The sequence below is a fragment of the Dermacentor andersoni genome, chromosome 5, assembly GCF_023375885.2.
Source record: "Dermacentor andersoni chromosome 5, qqDerAnde1_hic_scaffold, whole genome shotgun sequence".
In the NCBI taxonomy this organism is placed as follows: domain Eukaryota; kingdom Metazoa; phylum Arthropoda; class Arachnida; order Ixodida; family Ixodidae; genus Dermacentor; species Dermacentor andersoni.
Window position 1 is genome coordinate 198228013 of NC_092818.1, and position 19191 is coordinate 198247203.

Sequence of the window (19191 nt, forward strand, 5' to 3'; positions counted from 1 at the left end):
CTGGAGTGCGTCAAACAACAAGTTGCACTTTGTAACAAGTCTATGTAGGCACTGCAACACAGTGTTCATCATAACCAGGCTCTGAACTGGCCGCTCTTCGCGCTGCTGTCGAATACATTGAAAAAGAACCGCCCAACAAATGGGCAATATTTTGTGACTCGAAAGCAGCCCTCCAGAGCTTGAGAAGTTTACGACGTGGCAATTATGAACAGCTGGTGTCACAAATCCACGAAACCTGCCATTGCGCTTCTGAAAGAGGACATAATATCATATTTCAGTGGCTGCCGGGACATTGTGGCATCGTTGGTAATCACCTCGCCGATGACGCTGCCCGACGTGCCCAGGCTGGCTCACCGACACTCCTTATACCTTTATCCAGAGTCGACGCTGCAAGAGAGCTTCGCAGTCTCGCTCGTACAATCACGTTAGGTTGCTGGCATACACCTCAGAACTCTAAGTGTCGTTTACACAGCCTCGACCCATCACTGAAACTTACATTACCAGCGAACCTTCCACGACGTGACGCAACACTGCTGTGTCGGCTGTGGGTAGGAGTAGCATTCACCAACTCCTACAGCTATCGTATTGGAATGGCGGATTCACCAATGTGCGCGAAGTGCAAGTGTGAAGAGACCATCAGTCACCTTCTGTGCCACTGTTCTCGCTTCGATAATCAACGCGAGACTCTCCAGTGTGCCTTAAATAGACTGGATGACAGGCCATTTACGGAAGCGAAGATCTTGGGGGCCTGGCCTCATAGTTCATTGGCCCAGAAAGCAGTTCGAGCGCTTTTTCGCTACCTGAGGGAAACAGACTTGAGAGCCAGACTGTAGACATCCTATACCTAAGTTCTCTCTCTCCCTCTTTCACTCCCCATTCCCCTCCCCACGTGTAGGGTAGCAAACTGGACTCAGTCTAGTTAACCTCCCTGCCTTTCTGTCTCCCTTCTCTCTCTCTCTCTCTCTCTCTCTCATCATAACCTAAAGCCGTACCAGGTCGGACACAACGGAGACGCGGTGAGTCCGATCTTGTACGGCCATGCCGCAGTACGCGCGGACCCCGTACGGAGGAGATGCAGCGGGGACGCTTCTGGCCCTCGTCTCGTCAACAGTATGCGAGAGCGTGGCCATTGAAGCGACAGAGACTACTGCAGATGGCAACAATCCTCCCTTTGGCAGCGCTTGAATCAACCTGTCTTCGCCAACGTACTGTCCATGACCTGTGAAAGAGCATAGGGCAAGCAATGCACGCAACTTCCACATTGTGGCCCAGCGCAGGTACTCCACGCCGTCTGGGGAATCCATGGGCGTGGGAATGAGAGAGGCAGGAAAGGTACGGTATCACAGCGTCTAGACTGGACATTTATTGCCGACAAGCATCGTTTCAATTCAAATACAGCGATGTTTTCCGTGATATTCACGTCTTCTATTTCTCCCAACGTTGTGTTTTCACATACACGGATATTTGTTGTTCTTTGTGTTAATCGGGAGGAAAAAACACACGGAAACACCACAAACGCACACGTGCACAATCAATATACAGCTGCCTTTTCTTGTCTTCACCTTTCCCCAGGAAATTTTACTTATGCAGGGTTCAGTGGGTGATGTGTCAGCGTATAACCTACATTAACAGGGTACTATACATCCAGAGGCAGACGCACACGGACAAAGGGAGCCGAAAAACACCAACAATGGCTCCATTACATAACATGCTTATCATTCAGGGCTGTGTTTTTTTTTCTCTCTCACTGACTCCCAACTGCGCAGCGTCTGCATCGCTGCAGGACAGCGGATTGTTGAAGCCAATGCTGTTTTATTGCTCACTACGGTGGGAGAGGCACCGGCTTGCAAGTTTTCCCGCACCGCGGTGGAAGCTCGCTAGCGGCTCCCCTCGACTAAGGAGAACAAAGGTTGGGAAGCTGCGGGTGGAAGGCTTTACAACATATAGCTATTAGTTGTTTATTTCTTTTTTTTAATCTTCAGAGACACTGTCACACTAAGCGAAGCGGCAGACCCCTTTGAAGACTTTCAATGGGACAGTAAAGAGAAATAGTAAGTGATGCTGGATTGATTGAATTACAGATAGCCACCGGAGCTTATGTCTTACCGCCAGTGTGGCAGAAAAGACGCCAGGACGAAAGACAGCTTCTTCCCGCATTAGCTCCTTGTAGCTATGCGACATTCAGTCGAGGCCGGCTAACTGTTGAATTACACGAAATTATTACATTGAATTTGCAAATAATATAAGGTTTAAAAGGGAGAGAGAGAAAAAAGAGGGGCAACCTAGAAGCTCTTCACGTTTATTGCGCCAAATTGGGAAAATTTTCTTCGAATCGACGAAGTCACGATAACATAGCCAGAAACCTGGTTTCAGATCGAAATTTAGAAGCATATGTATTACCTTTTACCCGTAACAAGCAGTCTGCCCTCCCCCTCCCCCCTGCTTTCCTTTTTTCTTCATTTTTTCGCTGTGGCGTGGAGTTCTTACAGGACAAATTACGAGCCTAAATTCATATAGTAGTTTTGTCTCGTTTCACTTTAGGTTCCCGGTAGTTTGTCATTCCTTGCACGGTAAATGCAGCGGTCAGGAAAAGAAGGAAACGCGCACTAGCTGCACATTAATGGTAATTTTTACAACACGTTGACCGCAGTGGTGCGTTGCGGGAAAGTCAGCCTGCAGTTTTCAAAAGGGTCCACCCATCGAGTGCGCACTGTTTCTCTCGAACCAGTTGCTCGTGCTACCATTGCAGCAAGACCGTTCGCCACACACCCGCACAGTCGTCGACGCATGCGCAGTGACATCTTGATGAGAACCTGCGTGTGTACTTACGCCAGCAATGATGCTAGCGGATTTTGGTTGCACGTAGTTTAATACCTTCAAGTACGGCGACCCACCACGTGACCAAACAATGCTAGTAGCTTTTACCGTTTTCCCCCTGTCTTTTGATCTTCACGGATGTTACATTGATCCCAGCTGGCTCTTGCTTACAACTTTGAAATAAACTCAATATATTTGTTGCCTGTTGGGACCGCTATTCTGCTTAACGCCTATGCATGCGACACTTAAGCTGTACCTTGATTAACGGTGACCACAAAGGAAAAGAAACTTTCGTTGCAAGTCGTGCTTTAATGAAGCCGAACATGCTGCAATTGTGTTGACGCTATCTAAAGCTGCTAAGCTTTGACTGAAACGGGTTTAAGATATTTTATGTACTAATTGTAAACATTATAGCTGGCCTCACTCATGTCACTGGTTAAAAGATTATCAAGCTCGGGTTCTGCACGGACGCGACTTCTATTTCACCGATAGTGTAGTGCGGACTTCAAGGAACGTCATGTGTGGGCACTGCTATTTGAGCAGTTGGTTGGTTATTAGAAGCACGCATAAGCAACGTTTGGACGTCGCCGCTTGTCCGATATTATTCTCTTCTACGTGCATTTTGCCGGAAGTTATGTGCATTGTAGTGCTGCATATGGCTCTAATTTACAGCATTCGCCGTTTGTACTTGCTTCGAGAAGAGTTGTTCACCGAACACGTACGCACGCAACGCCTTGATTTCTCAAATATCCGATTAGGCAGGCGGGAAGATGCGGCTTACGCGCATGCGTCAACAGCTGCATTTCGGTACGGCTCGAAATGTGCCGCAGAACTGTTGCCACTCACGAAAACGCTCACGACAAATGTTTTCACTCGGCAGCGCCAGAGACGTACACCGACTCAAGACGCACACGTGATGTACATAGAATACGGGGAATGTTTGTCCATTGTGGTGAATAAAGCTTGACTCTTATGAGAGGACCACATTGTTCCTTTGGTTTGAAACATTATATAACGACCAACAGCGCATGCATGCGGCACGAACAGATTGCTCGCCTTAAAGCAGCGGCCATAACACGACGGTTTCGTTCGTAAAGACTGCTTTTACACCTTTGTGCAGTAATATCGAGCGAAACAGACACATACCATTAGCATCGTGATATGCTGGAAGGGTAGGATCACACAAATCTTCAGTATAATGCAAGGGTATTCATCGCACATCGTAGGGACTAAAGCACAGTCAGTGCGGCGAAAAACAGACGTTCTACGTGACGTGCCGACTTAATTTTCTTCGCCAACGGAGAAAGTTGAATGCGGAATCTCTTCAAATATTTTTTTCTATTTGCGTTCAGGTTGGCGATAAATTAGTTGGCACTGAGAATGTGTCAAGAAACAAAAATGTAAAGCTATATCAAGTAGATTTTCGGCAGACCTAATGCAACCGCACTTCGTAAGCACTATTCTGTATGTGTTGCATGTAGATGTGAAGCAATGCGGGCTTTTCTTTCTAAGTCATGCATATTTAGCATGAATAGCTTGTTTGCATCCAGATGTGGCATTCAAACGAGCTGGCGGTAAACCGTATGACGTGTGCTGGCCCTGGATACTTTGCCTCGTCCTTAAAGCTGTGAAGCACAACGGAAAAGACAAATACGACGCATTCACCACCGGGTTAGTCCAACACAGCACGCGAATTTCAGCTTACAACCAACTGAGTATGTACACTCAGGTGCGCACAAACATACGATAAGCAAGGAAACGGCTCGCATGCGACGTAACAAACATCCCGCGGGCACATGCGAAGATATCTATGCAAAGATAGACTGCATGTGTTCCTACGGGCTATCGCTTGATTGAGAATGCAATTTTAACCACTTTGGCGCCGCGCGAGGCGCTGATGATTGTGCTGCGAGGCATAAATGAGAAGTGGTTGGGCCGCACATGCGTGCGGGCCAACCAATGCGCGGCTACGGCGTAAATGCCGCTCGAAGGAAGCTCGACACATCAGCGTCTCTGTCTTACGTAGCTGTCGTCGGTGCTTGCTAGCGACTCTCACTTAGTGCGTGATTATGCAGTTACTGAGCGCCCCGTAACGCTTCTATGTGGAGGAATGATTTAAGGGGCGTTTTGTTGTGCCGGCGTTGAAAACAAAGTACAATACGTGGCAGACAAGGAAATGTCCTGCTTGAGATGCGCGTTACACCGCCTTGAGAATGTTCATGCATGGAGGAGACCATGGTGCACTGAAGGGAATTTAATCCTCGATGCTACGCTTCTTTCATTTATTGCTAAGAGTCTTGAGCAACGGTTTATCTCATATATGCTGTACGCGGGATATTTGTCCTGCAATTGCGCAGTAATGTTTGGAACGAATAGTCCAAGGCCCAGAGAAGTACTCAGGCGTCATTGTGCTATCGGCAGAATTACCGTGCCTGACGCAGGAAAGTATGCAAAGTGAAAACTGCTTTACAATGCCAACTTTAAGATCTTCATAATATTGCGTATATACATGGAAGACTGTTTCTGACTGATCAGGGCTTGAAGCGGATGCATCGAGGATTGTCTCAAAGCGCAACATAATACGATTTGTCGACGCTTACGTTAAATAAATATGTGTATATCTACGCATAACTGAGATCAAAGAGGATCACTGGTAGCGTTGAGGAAATAAACAGAAAGGCGGCCGTTCTGTAGAACGTGGACTAAGCTATTTCACTACTGGCGATGGAAGCTCATAATTATTGAGATTGTCTAGAAAACAAGCCTTGACACGTGATTTTTCAGTCAACGAAAATTTCATACGAAATTCCGCTTCGTTGCGAACAGTGTTTTGACGTCTTGTAAAAGCTCTCCCACTTTCTTTTTTTACCTTTTCTTTAAGGTCTGCAGCTTGGGAGGGTAACCTTTCCATGCAAGTATTACGGGCGACGCCGAAGGAAAAAATTTTGCTCCAACCGGTCGAGGTGCGCATAAGGTCGCGCTTGCGACCAAGTAGTGCGCGGAGTTGCCGCGTATAGGAATTCTGTAGTCTCTCGTGAGACTGACCACTGAAAAGAAAACGCGATGGCGCCTGCACACTAAAACGTCAACCAGACTCGTCCGGTGCCTTCTTCGCATAATCAAAGACAGATTACTCATCACGGGCACAGCAATGGCCAGAGCACGGAGTTAGCACGCTTACTGGCAAAATGGAAACTGTACAGCTTACTTCTATTGAGATGCACGTTGTATCACTACGCCTAGTGAAACGCAACGGTGGCACATGGTTTTTCTGGCTTCCTTCGCCATAAACGATCTGCCGGATTTCCGCTTGTTTATGCGCTGAACTTATACTTACTAGAGTGGGTTGTCCCACATTTCGATGGACTAGCAGACGAGCTTAAAGACATAAACTGCGTATTTGCACATTATAAATTTCGGACTCTTTGCTTTCTCGCTTGCCAGAGTGCGTCGAAGACTTTTTCACTTGCTGTGACTGTCTTTGTGCTTTTATCTCTTGCACGCCAGAGTTAGATCACGTGCTGTAACATGATACGCTTGACGTATGGAGGCTAGGTCTAGGAGCTGCGTTCGGAACTCCACTGCTCAGCTCTTCTTTATAATACCTCTGTGCTTGCGGACCTCGAATCAAAGCTGCAATCTAGGATCGTCTGTTTGCCTTTACACTCAAACAGTGAGGAGCTTCCAATGCTGTGGGCAGCTTCTGCATTCTTATAGTCAGCAGATTAACGCATGCGAATCGGAAATCTTTGAGGTCGTCTCCTTTTCCGTCTGCTGTGGAGAAAGTAACTGCGCGAAAACAGTTACCTTTAATCACAGACGTGATGAGCGGAATAGCTGTATCACTTTTATTTAGCGCTACTTCTTGCCTTGTCATCGCTTCTCGAGCGCGTTTGAATAAGAGAAAATGCGGGTAGCTTATCAGTAACTGCTGGCACGCCTTGCTCATTCGCACGGAGAAATCTAACGCGCGACATAACCTGCCGGTTAAATGAACAGGAAGTACCGTGACCAGTGTAGTATAGGGAATGCGGTATCGATTTTGTCTACCAGACCACCGCAGCGCGGTCTGCCTTTTGGTCTATAGAGACACGGGAAGTTCGCACCCCCAGTCCTGGCATCCTAAACCTTCAAGGGTCAATTCATCCGGCCAAAGAAGACAAACAAGAGTCGAGAGTGTTTAACTGTTCTTATTTCGGACAGTAAAATATGCTCATGAAATTATATGCTCATGAATTTATGCTTTTCCAAGGTAGAAAGGCTTATTAAAATGTAGTATTTGGTTACGTCGTTATAGGGGCCGTGACACGGTCGCCAAACTATACTGTGTTTAAGATTGCAACTGTTAGTAGAGGGCCCAATATGTTTATAAAAAATGAATGCTGCACTCTCGACTCTCTCAGATGGCTGCGACGTTTCTCACTGTTCATAGAACACTGAGAGGAGTGGCACGCACCGCGGAGGAAGTGACCTTTTGCACCACTTTGTTTCCTTCCATTGTTTGTGTTGTCATTCACAGGCTGAGAAGTGTTTTCAGCGGCCACAGCGCGTTCTTTAGTCCACGATCACTGAGGGGTGGGGTGCGAACGTGCATGAAATCATTGCTGCTCCTTCGTTTAACGATGGCGAAAGACGAATCGCGATTGACCGGCCTCCGGAGTCCGCCTTCGTGAAAGTGCGACGTGGCGAGAGAGAAGCCATTCAAGGCGGGGCTCTACGCCGTGGTAACACAGATTACAGGTATCCGCATGCACTCCGATTCGGACATCTATGTAGATAATTTCGAAAGGGTCAGCCAGCGCTGCTCGTAAGCAACGACGCCCGGATCAACTTTGGAGTTTCAGGCGCGCCAACAAGCAAATTTGAGGTCCACTTGGTGGAACAAACACTGACGGACATGGGAGCGGACAAGCGAAGCTTTGAGCAGTCACCGGGGCACTGGGCACTGAAGCGATCAGAAGCTTCCCCTTGTGTGTACCAACAGGGAGGTGTGCTGGCAAGCCGTATCGGTTGCGTGTACATAGCGCTTACTACACGATAAAGGTGCACTCTTCTATACTCTTTATGAATGTCTGGATTTCACGCACAAGACGTAACGACGTCAATGTAGCGATAACAGGTGCATCTGCATTCACTCACCTCACTGAAGCTCTAATCCTAAGCCAGCGGAAAGAGAACGGGAAGGACTGCGGCAAGCAAGACACGTTTGCGACATCACAGACGTGTAGCGTGTACTGACACGAATAATACTGTGTTGAATCATGATACGGGACGTACAAGGGTGGTGAATATTTACACTGACGGGGGATTTTCCGCTCTGTCTTATTGTAACAGGCTGCCTTGCCGCGAACATGATAAATTTCAATTTTGTGTTTACCTTATTTGTTTTCAATGAAACATGTGAATGCTGAACTCGGTATACTTGGCAGCGATGAAATTCCAGGTGGATTCTACAAGCATATTTTGTGCAAACGAGAAATACTCTTAGAGTGGCTTTATACACTGCTACTGGTGAGATTTGGAAATCTGCAGGTTTCGAGACAAGGTGCAAGGATTTTCTGCAGCAGCATTGTTTCTGTTGCACTGAGGCACGCCGATCAACAACTTCCATCTTACGTCACAGGAGAATCGAGGTTAACTGATATGGAAGCACAAAACATTCGCCATTTACCACGCACAAACTCATTGTCTTTATGAAATGGAGTGCTTGGAATGACAAGAAGAGAGGACTGCGGCTGAAAGCACCTATTTAATGCCACAGTGTTTACCGTTCACACACGCGGTTCGCTGCCGCGGCGCATTACGCAATGCATCAAGGGAAAACTCTGGGTTGCTGCTTTGTACTACATTAAGGCTTACGTGCATCCCAGAAGCGCAACAGGTGAGTGAGTCGTGTCACCCGCACACTTTTGCGGGTTTATGATCGCGATAAACATCCTTCCGATGTGGTCTGTTTTTGTTCGAATGAGCGACTGCTAATTACGGACGGGCACTAAGTAACAACAATGTTATGATTTGACGCGCATATCATTGGCGTTTCCTGATCAGTCGGAATGATCTTTAGCTAAATGTTTCTTCAGGCAGTCCCTATAAGTCGCTAACATGATGAAAACGACACAATGAAAATGTGTAGCCCATCTGAAAGTACGATGTTTGCGTGTTGTCTCATTTGAAAACAGATTGCGCGCTAATACTTTTGAAGGTCTACATAAAGTAGCGCAGTCGAGTGGCAGTCAACTCTCAGGATGAGATACACCCAAAGCAAAGATGAATTCTTCGATATCACTGCAAACTGGGAAGGAAGCTAAGCATCATTACTTAGAATAGTAGCACCTGTGTACCTATAGCATCAAAATTATGTGAACCTGTCTAAAGAAACCACAACCTACGGGATATTATGACTTCAACTTGTGCACAGGAACAAACCGTAGGATGAATGTCTCTGTAAGCACGGCTGACCTCGTTCGGGAAGGGACTGGGGGAAGTTTTGATCGAATGGAGAGCACGTACTGTGACATTGGGTCTTCGTGTGCCAGGGAAGTTTCCATCGCCACATTTCAACCGTTAAACGCGAAACAACTGGATCATATAGACTCTGTAAACGTTCAACGTGATATAACTTTGCTATCGTTCTCTTCTGCTTATACCGACCGTCCCGTCGTCCTGGTGACGAGACGATATTCATCTACACACACATACAGAGCGCACGATTGGCACGTGTTAGGGAGGCCTGGGACAAAGATGGCGGACATAGGCTTAGCTGACACTGCGCAGTTAGGCCCAGCTGGCCTGCCCGCTCAAAGCTCCCGCGACCTGCTCCTGGAAGACTTGGGATTTTGCTGCTTTGGCACGTCGAAAAGCCGCGCGGTGCGTCATCGTCGAATTTCCGAACTGGTCACACGACGCGACGTGTTCGTGCTGATCGACGACGCCACCATGCACGTGCTGCGGGGATGGTCTATATTCGTCCGCGAACGACTCGCGGAAAATCAACAACAGCAACGGCGATAGTGAAGAAGAAACACTCCTCACTTTTCTCACCTACAACTCATGGCGATTCAACGCAACACGGTTCATGTGAAACTCAACGAGCGTACGGCACGTGGCAACGCTACTTCAACCGCAACAGGAACACGATGTACACGCTATACACATATGTATACATATATTTATGCATCTGTTATCTTGCGATTGGAAAACGCAGAGACAGTGCATGGTGTCAATTTATCGATCTTTTTTTGCTTTTTTTTTCTAGGCAAGGGAAGTCTTATGTCAAGCGTATATTCTTAGTTCCTCCGAGTTTCCTTTGTTTCCTGGCTCTTCGAGAATCGAGAACGCTACTGTCTGAGAGCCTGCCGCCACGCAGATATAGTTTAGGAAAGGCAAGATTCTTTGGCTGACTGACGTTCTACGAACGTTCTTTCAGTCAAGCTGCTATTTCACATTTTAGTGGTTGCTGGATTGGTCGCCGTTAAAAATATCAGCAGTAATTTAAATCAGATATATCTCATGCTTTCTATTGCTTGGTTTGTTTACACCAAAAATAGCAGAAGACATGGACGTGCAGATGTTGGTAAAACATTCGTTTTTTGTAGGTTGCCACAGGAGAATACTTTTGACATGAACATTGATCGTTGTGCTATTACGTAATCAATTTTACATTATGCCATTGTTTACATCTTGCAGGTTTTGGGAAGTAGATTTAGTACCAGAATTTATAATTAAGTATGCGCTTCATCACATATAAGCAGTGGATGTAGGCAGCAAAACCGGTTTCTTGCGTAAAATTTTGCTCATTATCATTTTTTATATGCATGTAAGTGCCAGATGTTTGTTTTATGCAGTGTTAATTCGATTATGTATTTTCTTGTCTAATTGTATTCATCGAAACCCCCTAACATCGCTTATTGTTGTCACGTAATAGAGCGTCACACGTCTTTTGCTATAAGCGAACCAAGAAACGAGTTCTCCAAGAAAATAGTTTTCTGGACAAGAGCCAGTCCTGAAAAAAAAAAAAAAATCTGGGGAAGGAATACAATGCACAGGTAGCTGTAAAAGCAGGGATTATGAAATACAGTTTCCAACGCAGTGTGTACGTATAACGAGTGTGGCACCGCTAAAGCAAAGAAGCGCAGATTCTTCTTTCCTCACTTCCGGCTTGTTAAAGGCTAATATTTCACGCGATGATCACATATGGCGGTGGGCATCGTACAGAAGCTCGCATATTACGAAGATTGTACGATTTCCTTAAAGTAAGCCTAAATGTATGCGGATACGCGCGAAGATTTTAAATATTCAGATAGGCCTGACCGAATTTATAGGGCTAACTACAGCGATGAACCGTGGCACCGGCTATCGCTGAGGGAATGCGGTGCATAAGACAGAAAACATCAGCAACTGTTATTATCTGGCTCGCTTAGCAGTCCATAGCACGTCGCTTATAACACAGCAAAATTCTACATATCGTTCTATACCGTATGACCTGTTTAAATAAACAGGCCGGTACACCGTCACTAAACCCGCCACAAGATTTCACCCCTCTGTGGAACATGTGCGCGAAATAAATAGGCACTGTGGCAGGAAAACTTATTAGTCCACTAGCAATGCCACAACCGATAAGTTATAAGGAAAGACGACAGCCAATCAGAGTGGCTGCACTGCAACCCACGCTTATAGCAGAAGAAAGCTTCAGCTGGGTTCTCGACTTACCCGGACCTTTCCCTGATACTATAGAACGCACAATCACAAGCTGCGATTTTACGTCCTGTAATATGCTCAATTTTATCGCTGGAGATTGTTGTCCGGCTTTTCTTACTCTTAGTTCCTTTTTTTCTTTTCTTTTTTAATTATACAGCGTAGAGCTCGCCAAATGTTGTGTGTTGCATATATCTATAACACATTCACAGAGCAGAATACCGTCCCGGTTACGTAGGAGCAGAAAGAAAGCCCCAGATGAGTTCTCCTTTCTGAGCCTTAACAAGGTCGGCTAACTAACAGTGCCACGCGCACGTAGCAAGAGAAGCCGACATCAAACAACTCTTCTAAAACCAAAGGATAAGCAGATTTCTCACGAAATTCGAGCCCTCGTATGCGTTTTGCCCAACGAACGAACAACGCTCTAGGTTAGACCGGCTTCTGCTTGATCAACACCTTCACCGTGTAACAAGAGCACCGCCATCAATCGATGGCTTGTTATCGAAAACGAAAAAGAAAAAAAAATATATCGAACAACTCGGCGATGTTTTTTTCCCGCTGGGTCAACATCACGTCGTCAACTACCATGCCTGGCCGTATATCAGCGATTGTTTTTCCTAACTAGCGGGGCCTCACAGCAGCTCGGTTCGGTCTGGCCAACTCCGAAGGACAGTGGCGGGGCCGCTGGGAAACAGGGGATGTGGCGTGGAAGACGCTCGTCGGAGGAAAGCGTCCTACAGGTCGTGGCCGAGGCGGTCTAGCTCATCGACGAGGAAGTCGATGTCTTCTCGTCGCACGCCCGCGTTGGAAACGATGTTTCGGAAGAAGTTCGGCTTGTCCCAGATGGGCTGGTAGGTGATCATCAGCGTCCCGGTGTTCATCATCCGCGCCTTCAAGTGCGCTGTCACCTGCATGCACCATGTCAGACGGGACTATGAATTCGCAAAGAAAACGGCAGCCACGGTCACGCGATGAGAGGGTGTCCGAATTAGAGAGTGTGCGAGACAGACAGACACGAAGCGCGCGCCCTCACTCGGCACGAGACGGGGGAGCGTCGTCGGCGGGGAAATCAGGCATTGCCACTCTGCTGCGGATATCGCTGTGTGCCCACCAACGCACACTGAACTCGTTGCCGTGCGTGGGCGCTGGCATCACAAACCTCCTCCTCGCACTTTCGTTATCTTCCCTTTCCAAATTGTGGGGTAGCAAACCAGAAGGAACATGATTAACATCTCTGTTTTTCGTTTTCTTTCTGTCATCAATGCAAGATGAACCACCCGCGCCAACTATCTCAGAAAAAGACACTCTTTCAGACTTCATGGCGGAAATGTTAGTCCTGACAAGAAGTGATGGGGGGGCTTAAGCAATTTGAATGAAAACGCGACGAAGCTGCAACAAAAACATGAAAACTTGGAATAAATGAAGAAAAATATGGAAGGACACATCAACAAAGTTAAAGACAGGAGACTCGACCAAGCCTGTCTGCAGTGCGTGGCCCGCCCTTAAGTTCGCCTGATTGCCTACATGAAATCCAGCCCCAAACGGCCTTTCACAGAGACATTGCACTTTCTCATTCAATAGCCTCCTTATGCCCATGAAAAAAAGAAAAGAGCGCGCGGTTTCTTATGCACTTTATCTGGCCCCAGAATGATCGAAAGTACCTTTTCGATAGACCTCAATGGCAAACGTTGCCGCGTACCCCATTTCGTTGCTACTTGAGCTGTCCATTCGCTTCACTACGTGTTTGCACCTAAATTACATTTCGTGTGCATAGCTTTGAGCTAACACTCCCAAGGTTAGTTATAGTAGTAACAAATAAATACCCAGAAAAAGTGGATGGGGAAAACGGCGCCGTGGTAGCTCAATTGGTTAGAGCATCGCACGCGTAATCCGAAGACGTGGGATCGTTCCCTAACTGCGGCAAGTTGTTTTTTCATCCACTTTCATTTCCATCTATTTATAGTTTCTTTAATTCATTTAGTAAGTGCAACTAACTTCCCCTATGTTGTCCTTGGTGTCAGTGTTTGTTGGCTTCTTATGATAAGACTAGAAGCAAAGATTACAGGTTGTCATGCAATAGCCTTCTGCTGCGAGACCGAAAACAAATCTTGCATTACCCATTTCGTTTCTGTAGTGCTTTAAAAACTATTGTCGTTTTACTTCTGATAATTTGCGATACCTTGATTTGCAGACAGAGAAAAATAATCAGAAGTTAACAGTCGCTAGTTAGGAAATATTTGGTTAGTTTCGCATATCCGAAAATACAGAATCCTTTTCGAACACAAATATGAATAACTAGTGTAGTTTCCTATGAAAAACTTGAAATATTCGCCCACCTCTAGTATTTTTATGTTCGCAGTTGTGTCTCGACTTCGGAGATTGTTGTTTGGATGCATGGAGGCAAGTGAAGACGCCCCTGTGCACCGTTGTGCACGTTAACGATCCCAAACAAGGGAAAAATTATGTGTAGACATGTACTACGGCGTCGGAACGATGTAAGACGTTCATTGGCTACAGAACTTCCATTATTCTATCTCTTTAATATCACTACTGAATTTTGTACACTAAGGCTTTATAGTGTCTTGTAAGAAGAGCGCAAAAGGACAGGAATAAAAAAAAAAAAAACGACCCGAGCGCTCGTTTTGTTCCCTTTCTTGTATTTGGTAGCTTGCGCTGTTTTGCTATTAGATCACGAGGACTGCGTGCCGACAGAAGGAGGAAAGGTCCACACTCACCACTCCCAGCTCCTGCTCCTTCTCCCTGCTGTGGGGCTTTCCGCGAAGCCTCTTGGGAATGTACCAGAAGCACACGTTCACTAGCTCCGGCTGCGACAAGAGAAGGGAGACTTCACGACTGGCTCCCATCATCCGAGTGAATGTTCGTTGCGCAAGACCTTTCCGCGAATGTGGCATCTTGCTTGCATAAAAAAGTATCTGGCTACCACTGTCACGGTGGAGTGCAGCGTAGTGTAGTGTTCCCGGAAAAAAAAATTACAACGCACGCGTGGTACGATAAGGACAGCTGACAAGTTCGATGGTCGTATATCCACAGTGGCCAAACAGGAGAATGTTCACAAGGCCGAGAAATACGAGGAAACTTGCTTCCATCAGGGCAACAACTGTTGTAGATGTAGAGCCTAGACGTTAGGGCCAAATGCACACATTGGGGGATGGGGGGATTGGCCAAGAATCGGGTAGTTCCACATAACAATAAGAAAAAGACTGATAAAATGACTGTAAACAAAATTGGTGAATCAGTACATGAGAAGTAATAGGTAGATTCTAGCTTATTAATTTAATAGAATGTAGGAATAAATTAAAACAAAAATGCAGCTAATATAATGGAATTTGTAGAATTATAACAACATCTTAGGTTTTGATTTTATAGTCTAAATATTTCGGACCCGGTAATAAAATCCTGGATGGCATCGCCAACCTTCCTTTCGCTGTGCCCAAGGGTCGAGACCCGGAAAGATGGTAAATTTTGAACATTTAAGTCTTATCTGAGAAGGCGAAACGGCGTTTGTAATGTTCTTTTTCGCAATTCAGAATATATTTGACAATCAATGAGAAAACTGATCTGTTTTCCTCACGAAAACAAGTTTCCTCGTCTTTCTCGGCGTCGTGAGCGTCTCTTTTTCCCTACGCTCAAGGTACCAGCTGCTGCCCTGACGAAAAGTGATAAAAACAAACGAAATAAAATCTATTTAGTTCTTTTTGTTTTCGTCAGAGCAACGAGAAAAACAAGTTTCTTTGTCCGTGTTGTACGACTACAGCTGATCGCTTCAAGTCTCTTGATGATGACGATGCTGTGATGTGGCGCAAGGGCCAGACAAAGAGTCTTCTTCTTCCTGTGAATATCTTGGATAAACTAGGTCAATATGCTAGACTATCTCTCGCTTATAAATGTTTCTCCGAGTGAAAGAAATCGAGTTTTTTTTTCTTTTTTGCAAATATGTCTAGCGTTGGACTATACATTTTGTTCCCTTGACACCTCTGCACCTGTTGTAGTGTAAATATTAGGTTCCGATAGTGAGTCTCACCTCGAGTAGTAGATGGAACATATCTGGCCTATCCTTGATCTTCTGCACGAGGTAGCTGCAACACACAGAACGCGGAATCGTTTCAGCTCCAGCGCGTATTGTGCCTTTAGTTTCTACGAGTAGGAACGAGAAGCAGTTGGAGACACTCATTCCTTTGAGACGCGACTGTACTTGGCTTGAAACCATAGTATGCTGTAAGGCGGGGCAGGATGCATGAAAAGGATGTGCGACATTTGTAAACCCCTGTGTTCGCAGGCTTAACATAATATTACGCGTTGGTAATTCTGCCGACGGCACAGATCTACTACGGGAGAAACAAAGCGGCCGTTTGGAGCGTATTTCTGCTGTCAAGAAAATGGGTTAGAACGTTTCTGGTCTGATCCGACAAAGAGTAGTCCTAACGGATGAATTCTTGCCCACAAGACGGTGACCGTTCTATGTCTTGTTATGGACCCGCGCATAGTCCACATACTTTTGCTTTGTTGTTAGTTATGATGGACGTACTATTCATAGCTGAGTAAAATATAACCTAGCATTGAGTGAATAGTTATAGGAAGGCCCATACGGCCGAACGCATTCATGATGACTGGCAAGACAAGCCTGCGGAGTTGTGACTTGCTGTCTGCGTGCATAAAAAGGTGAGCATACGCACTTAAGTTTGGTCGACACTCTCGCGTTAGAAGACAGGGCGTACAAGGGGTAATCTTACATACCAGGATATCACGAAAGGGCTCGGCGTGAATACGGCAAAATAAGAATTATAGCTCAGCTAGAACGGTACACAGAAGAGAGGACAGGCTAATACATACTCTAAACGTTATTAAGAACACTTACTTGGACATGTCAAAAAGGTGGTCTATTTGACGTTCGAAACCCGCGGTCCCCTGAAACGAGCAAAAGAAGTTGAGCGCGTTAGCGTACGACAAACAAGTTTGCAGAACATAATAAAAGCCTATTCATATCAATCGTTCTGATGAAAAAAAAGCGATATATATTGGTTTTATTGGAGTTTTCCTGTATACGTGATCAGTAACTACAGTAGCGTGACGTAGCTATAGTTAAGCTAGCGCGGCTGCTACAAATGAAGCAAAATTTAAAGTCCGAGTTCGTACGGAAGCGTAGTGCAAGACCGTGGAGGACACGGAAAAACGAGGAAGGGGACGAACACATTACTACGGCTGAACTGCTTTTCTTGTTACCGCTGGCCATACGTTTGAAGTTTTCGTGACTTGGCCGTTTGGTTGTTGCTTTTACTTTTCGCATTGTGTGAGAGTGCCGCTTTCCTTATCCAGTAAATTTTTGTAGGAGCGCGCGTTCGTTTATGGTCTCCTTCCCGCGGCTTCTGCGGCTTCACATCATGGCTCGAGAGCATAGACGAAATCCCGTCGGTTCGGTACGGAACGTGACAAAAGTTGAAGACCGCGAACAAATTCTTTTGTGGTAAGTGTTTGTCGTTTCATTGTTTCGACCGAGCTGAATGTTTCAAATTTCCTTATACTTAGCATCGCGAGAAAGACACTAAAGTAACAGCACAGCGTGCGTACCTTGGCCCTCCACATGAGCCACAGCTTGAATATGTCGTTGTGGCGTCCGCACTGGGGCACCTTGTCGCCCGTGTCGAAGGACACGTCGTAATGTTTGTCCTGTTGGAACAGGTACTCGGCGCACATCTGATTGCAGCTGAGCAAGAGGCCCTGAGAAAAACGCCACCAGTGCATGACAAGTGCGGAATTGAAAAAAGAAAGAAAGGAAGAAACAAGCATAATATTAGCGCTGAATTTTTGACAGGGCACTCACGTCCTCCTTCAGATGTATCGTGGAACATTGCAAGTGTGTTCCCATTAGCTTGTGAGGATTCCATGTCACCGAGTCGGATCTGTGAAGACGGCGAGGGTAATCGCTATGAAACGCTTCGCGAGCTACACTAATTTACGGCTGTGGATCACGAACAGAGAGCGAGAGGGAGAGAGGTATTTGTTATGACAGAAAAGCTGAGAAGTCGGCCCGAATCAATGTTCTGACCTGCTACTCGGCTTGGGGGAAGGGGAAAAAGGGAGGTTGTTGTTGTCAACAAACACAAAAAAAATTAATGTTGCCACAGGGCACAGTTTTGAATTAAATAGAAAGACCAGCGATGTTGTTGTAAGCCAACAACTAACTTTGTAGTGTTAATTTGATGGCCCGATGAAGAAATTGTACGATAAAGAAAGTTGTGTTCCTCCTGTCGTGGATTTAGGCTTCTGTTCAAGCATGACAGTTTCATAATTAGTTGAATAAATTTGCGCGCGATGTGCCAAACAGTAGCTAACCGTTATCGAGATACAGTTGAGGCACATAATACAGCAGCGCTCACCGTTCAACGCCGTCCAAAAGATGCCGGTGTTTCTTAGAGAGGAGGCAGCCTCCACCCCAGGCAGCCTGCAAGGAAACGTAAACTCATAAGTGGATTTGTAGCCAGAAGGAGCACGTCAAAAGCCAAGCAGCTTGCACGACCACTAGCAACCTTTCTTGTGGTCTCCTTCGGCAACAATGCCAGCCGTACGCAAAGGCCTTGTTCGCCATTTGCCGCATCAAAGATCCGAGGTACAACAACCTATAGCAGAGAGACTCACGTCTACGTGGAGCCAAAGCCCGTGCCGCTGGCAGATGTCGGCGATCGGGTGTATGGGGTCGAAGGCGCCAATCACCGTCGAGCCGGCAGTGCAGTTGACAAAGAACGGCACGTGGCCGCGGGCCTTGGACGCCTGGATCTCCTTCTCCAGGACGTCCACCATCATGCGCCCGCTGCGACCCACAGGGACAGTGTTCAATTGCCTGCACCTCGTTACTAATAGGACGACGAGAGGATATGGCGTCATTATGCAGTAATATGTAGTTCTATTGTACCTAGTCTAACGTCTTACAGATGGTAGTAAATATTCTACAACCAAACATGCAATAGGTCTACAGAAAGAAAGAAAGAAAGAAAGAAAGAAAGAACTATGACGCCATAGAGGCCAGGGACACGAATTCACGGGCCATAAACTTGACTGCGCGAAATCTGAACCGGTAAGTATAGGCCTCGGGGGAAGATACCTCGTGACTCATTCTCCTTCTATAGGTTGTTTTCTGTTGCACTAAAATGTATCTGATGTTGCGGAAACGTGGAGCAAGTGTCGTCTAATAATAATAATAATAATAATAATAATAATAATAATAATAATAATAATAATAATAATAATAATAATAATAATAACAACAACAACATATTATAATCAACAAGGCGCAACGAAGTCTGTCTCCTGAAATGTGCACGCGTAGTGACACAATGTTGCCGAGTTGTGTCGAAGCAGCCACGCCCAAAGCAGGAAGTGAACCCCGACGTGTCACAGTCAGGGCGCGACACCACCGCGGTGGCTAACTTTTAATAACGATGAATCACCGCTCGAGGCGCGCGGGATGGCGGCACATTGTGCGTCTGCGTGCCATCGCCCCCAGCTTCCCTTCCGTTGCCGTTCAATTTGCCGTTAGCGCAACGGCTTAGCGAGAACCGTGCGATCCCCTCTCTCTCTCTCCAAACGCGGGCTGCTGCAGTGCCGAGTCCGATGATTGCGCTCTCCGCGCCGTCTGAGCGTTGCCATACGGCGGCGGCCACCGAG

General features: G+C 46.3%; 1 protein-coding gene across 1 annotated transcript in view; it reads right to left on the reverse strand.

The window, feature by feature from the left end:
* Positions 1 to 1333: 1333 nt before the first annotated feature.
* The window catches only part of Gad1 (glutamate decarboxylase), a 138331-nt gene continuing 120473 nt past the window's right edge, over positions 1334 to 19191 (reverse strand). Inside the window, exons 7-14 of the mRNA XM_050179577.2 lie at positions 18166 to 18337; positions 17907 to 17971; positions 17351 to 17429; positions 17098 to 17247; positions 16388 to 16437; positions 15554 to 15608; positions 14247 to 14336; positions 1334 to 12419 (exon numbers count right to left, since the gene is read on the reverse strand). Of these exons, the coding sequence (XP_050035534.1) occupies positions 12246 to 12419; positions 14247 to 14336; positions 15554 to 15608; positions 16388 to 16437; positions 17098 to 17247; positions 17351 to 17429; positions 17907 to 17971; positions 18166 to 18337 (835 nt within the window). The 3' untranslated portion in view covers positions 1334 to 12245. The remainder of the gene's footprint in view (positions 12420 to 14246; positions 14337 to 15553; positions 15609 to 16387; positions 16438 to 17097; positions 17248 to 17350; positions 17430 to 17906; positions 17972 to 18165; positions 18338 to 19191) is intronic.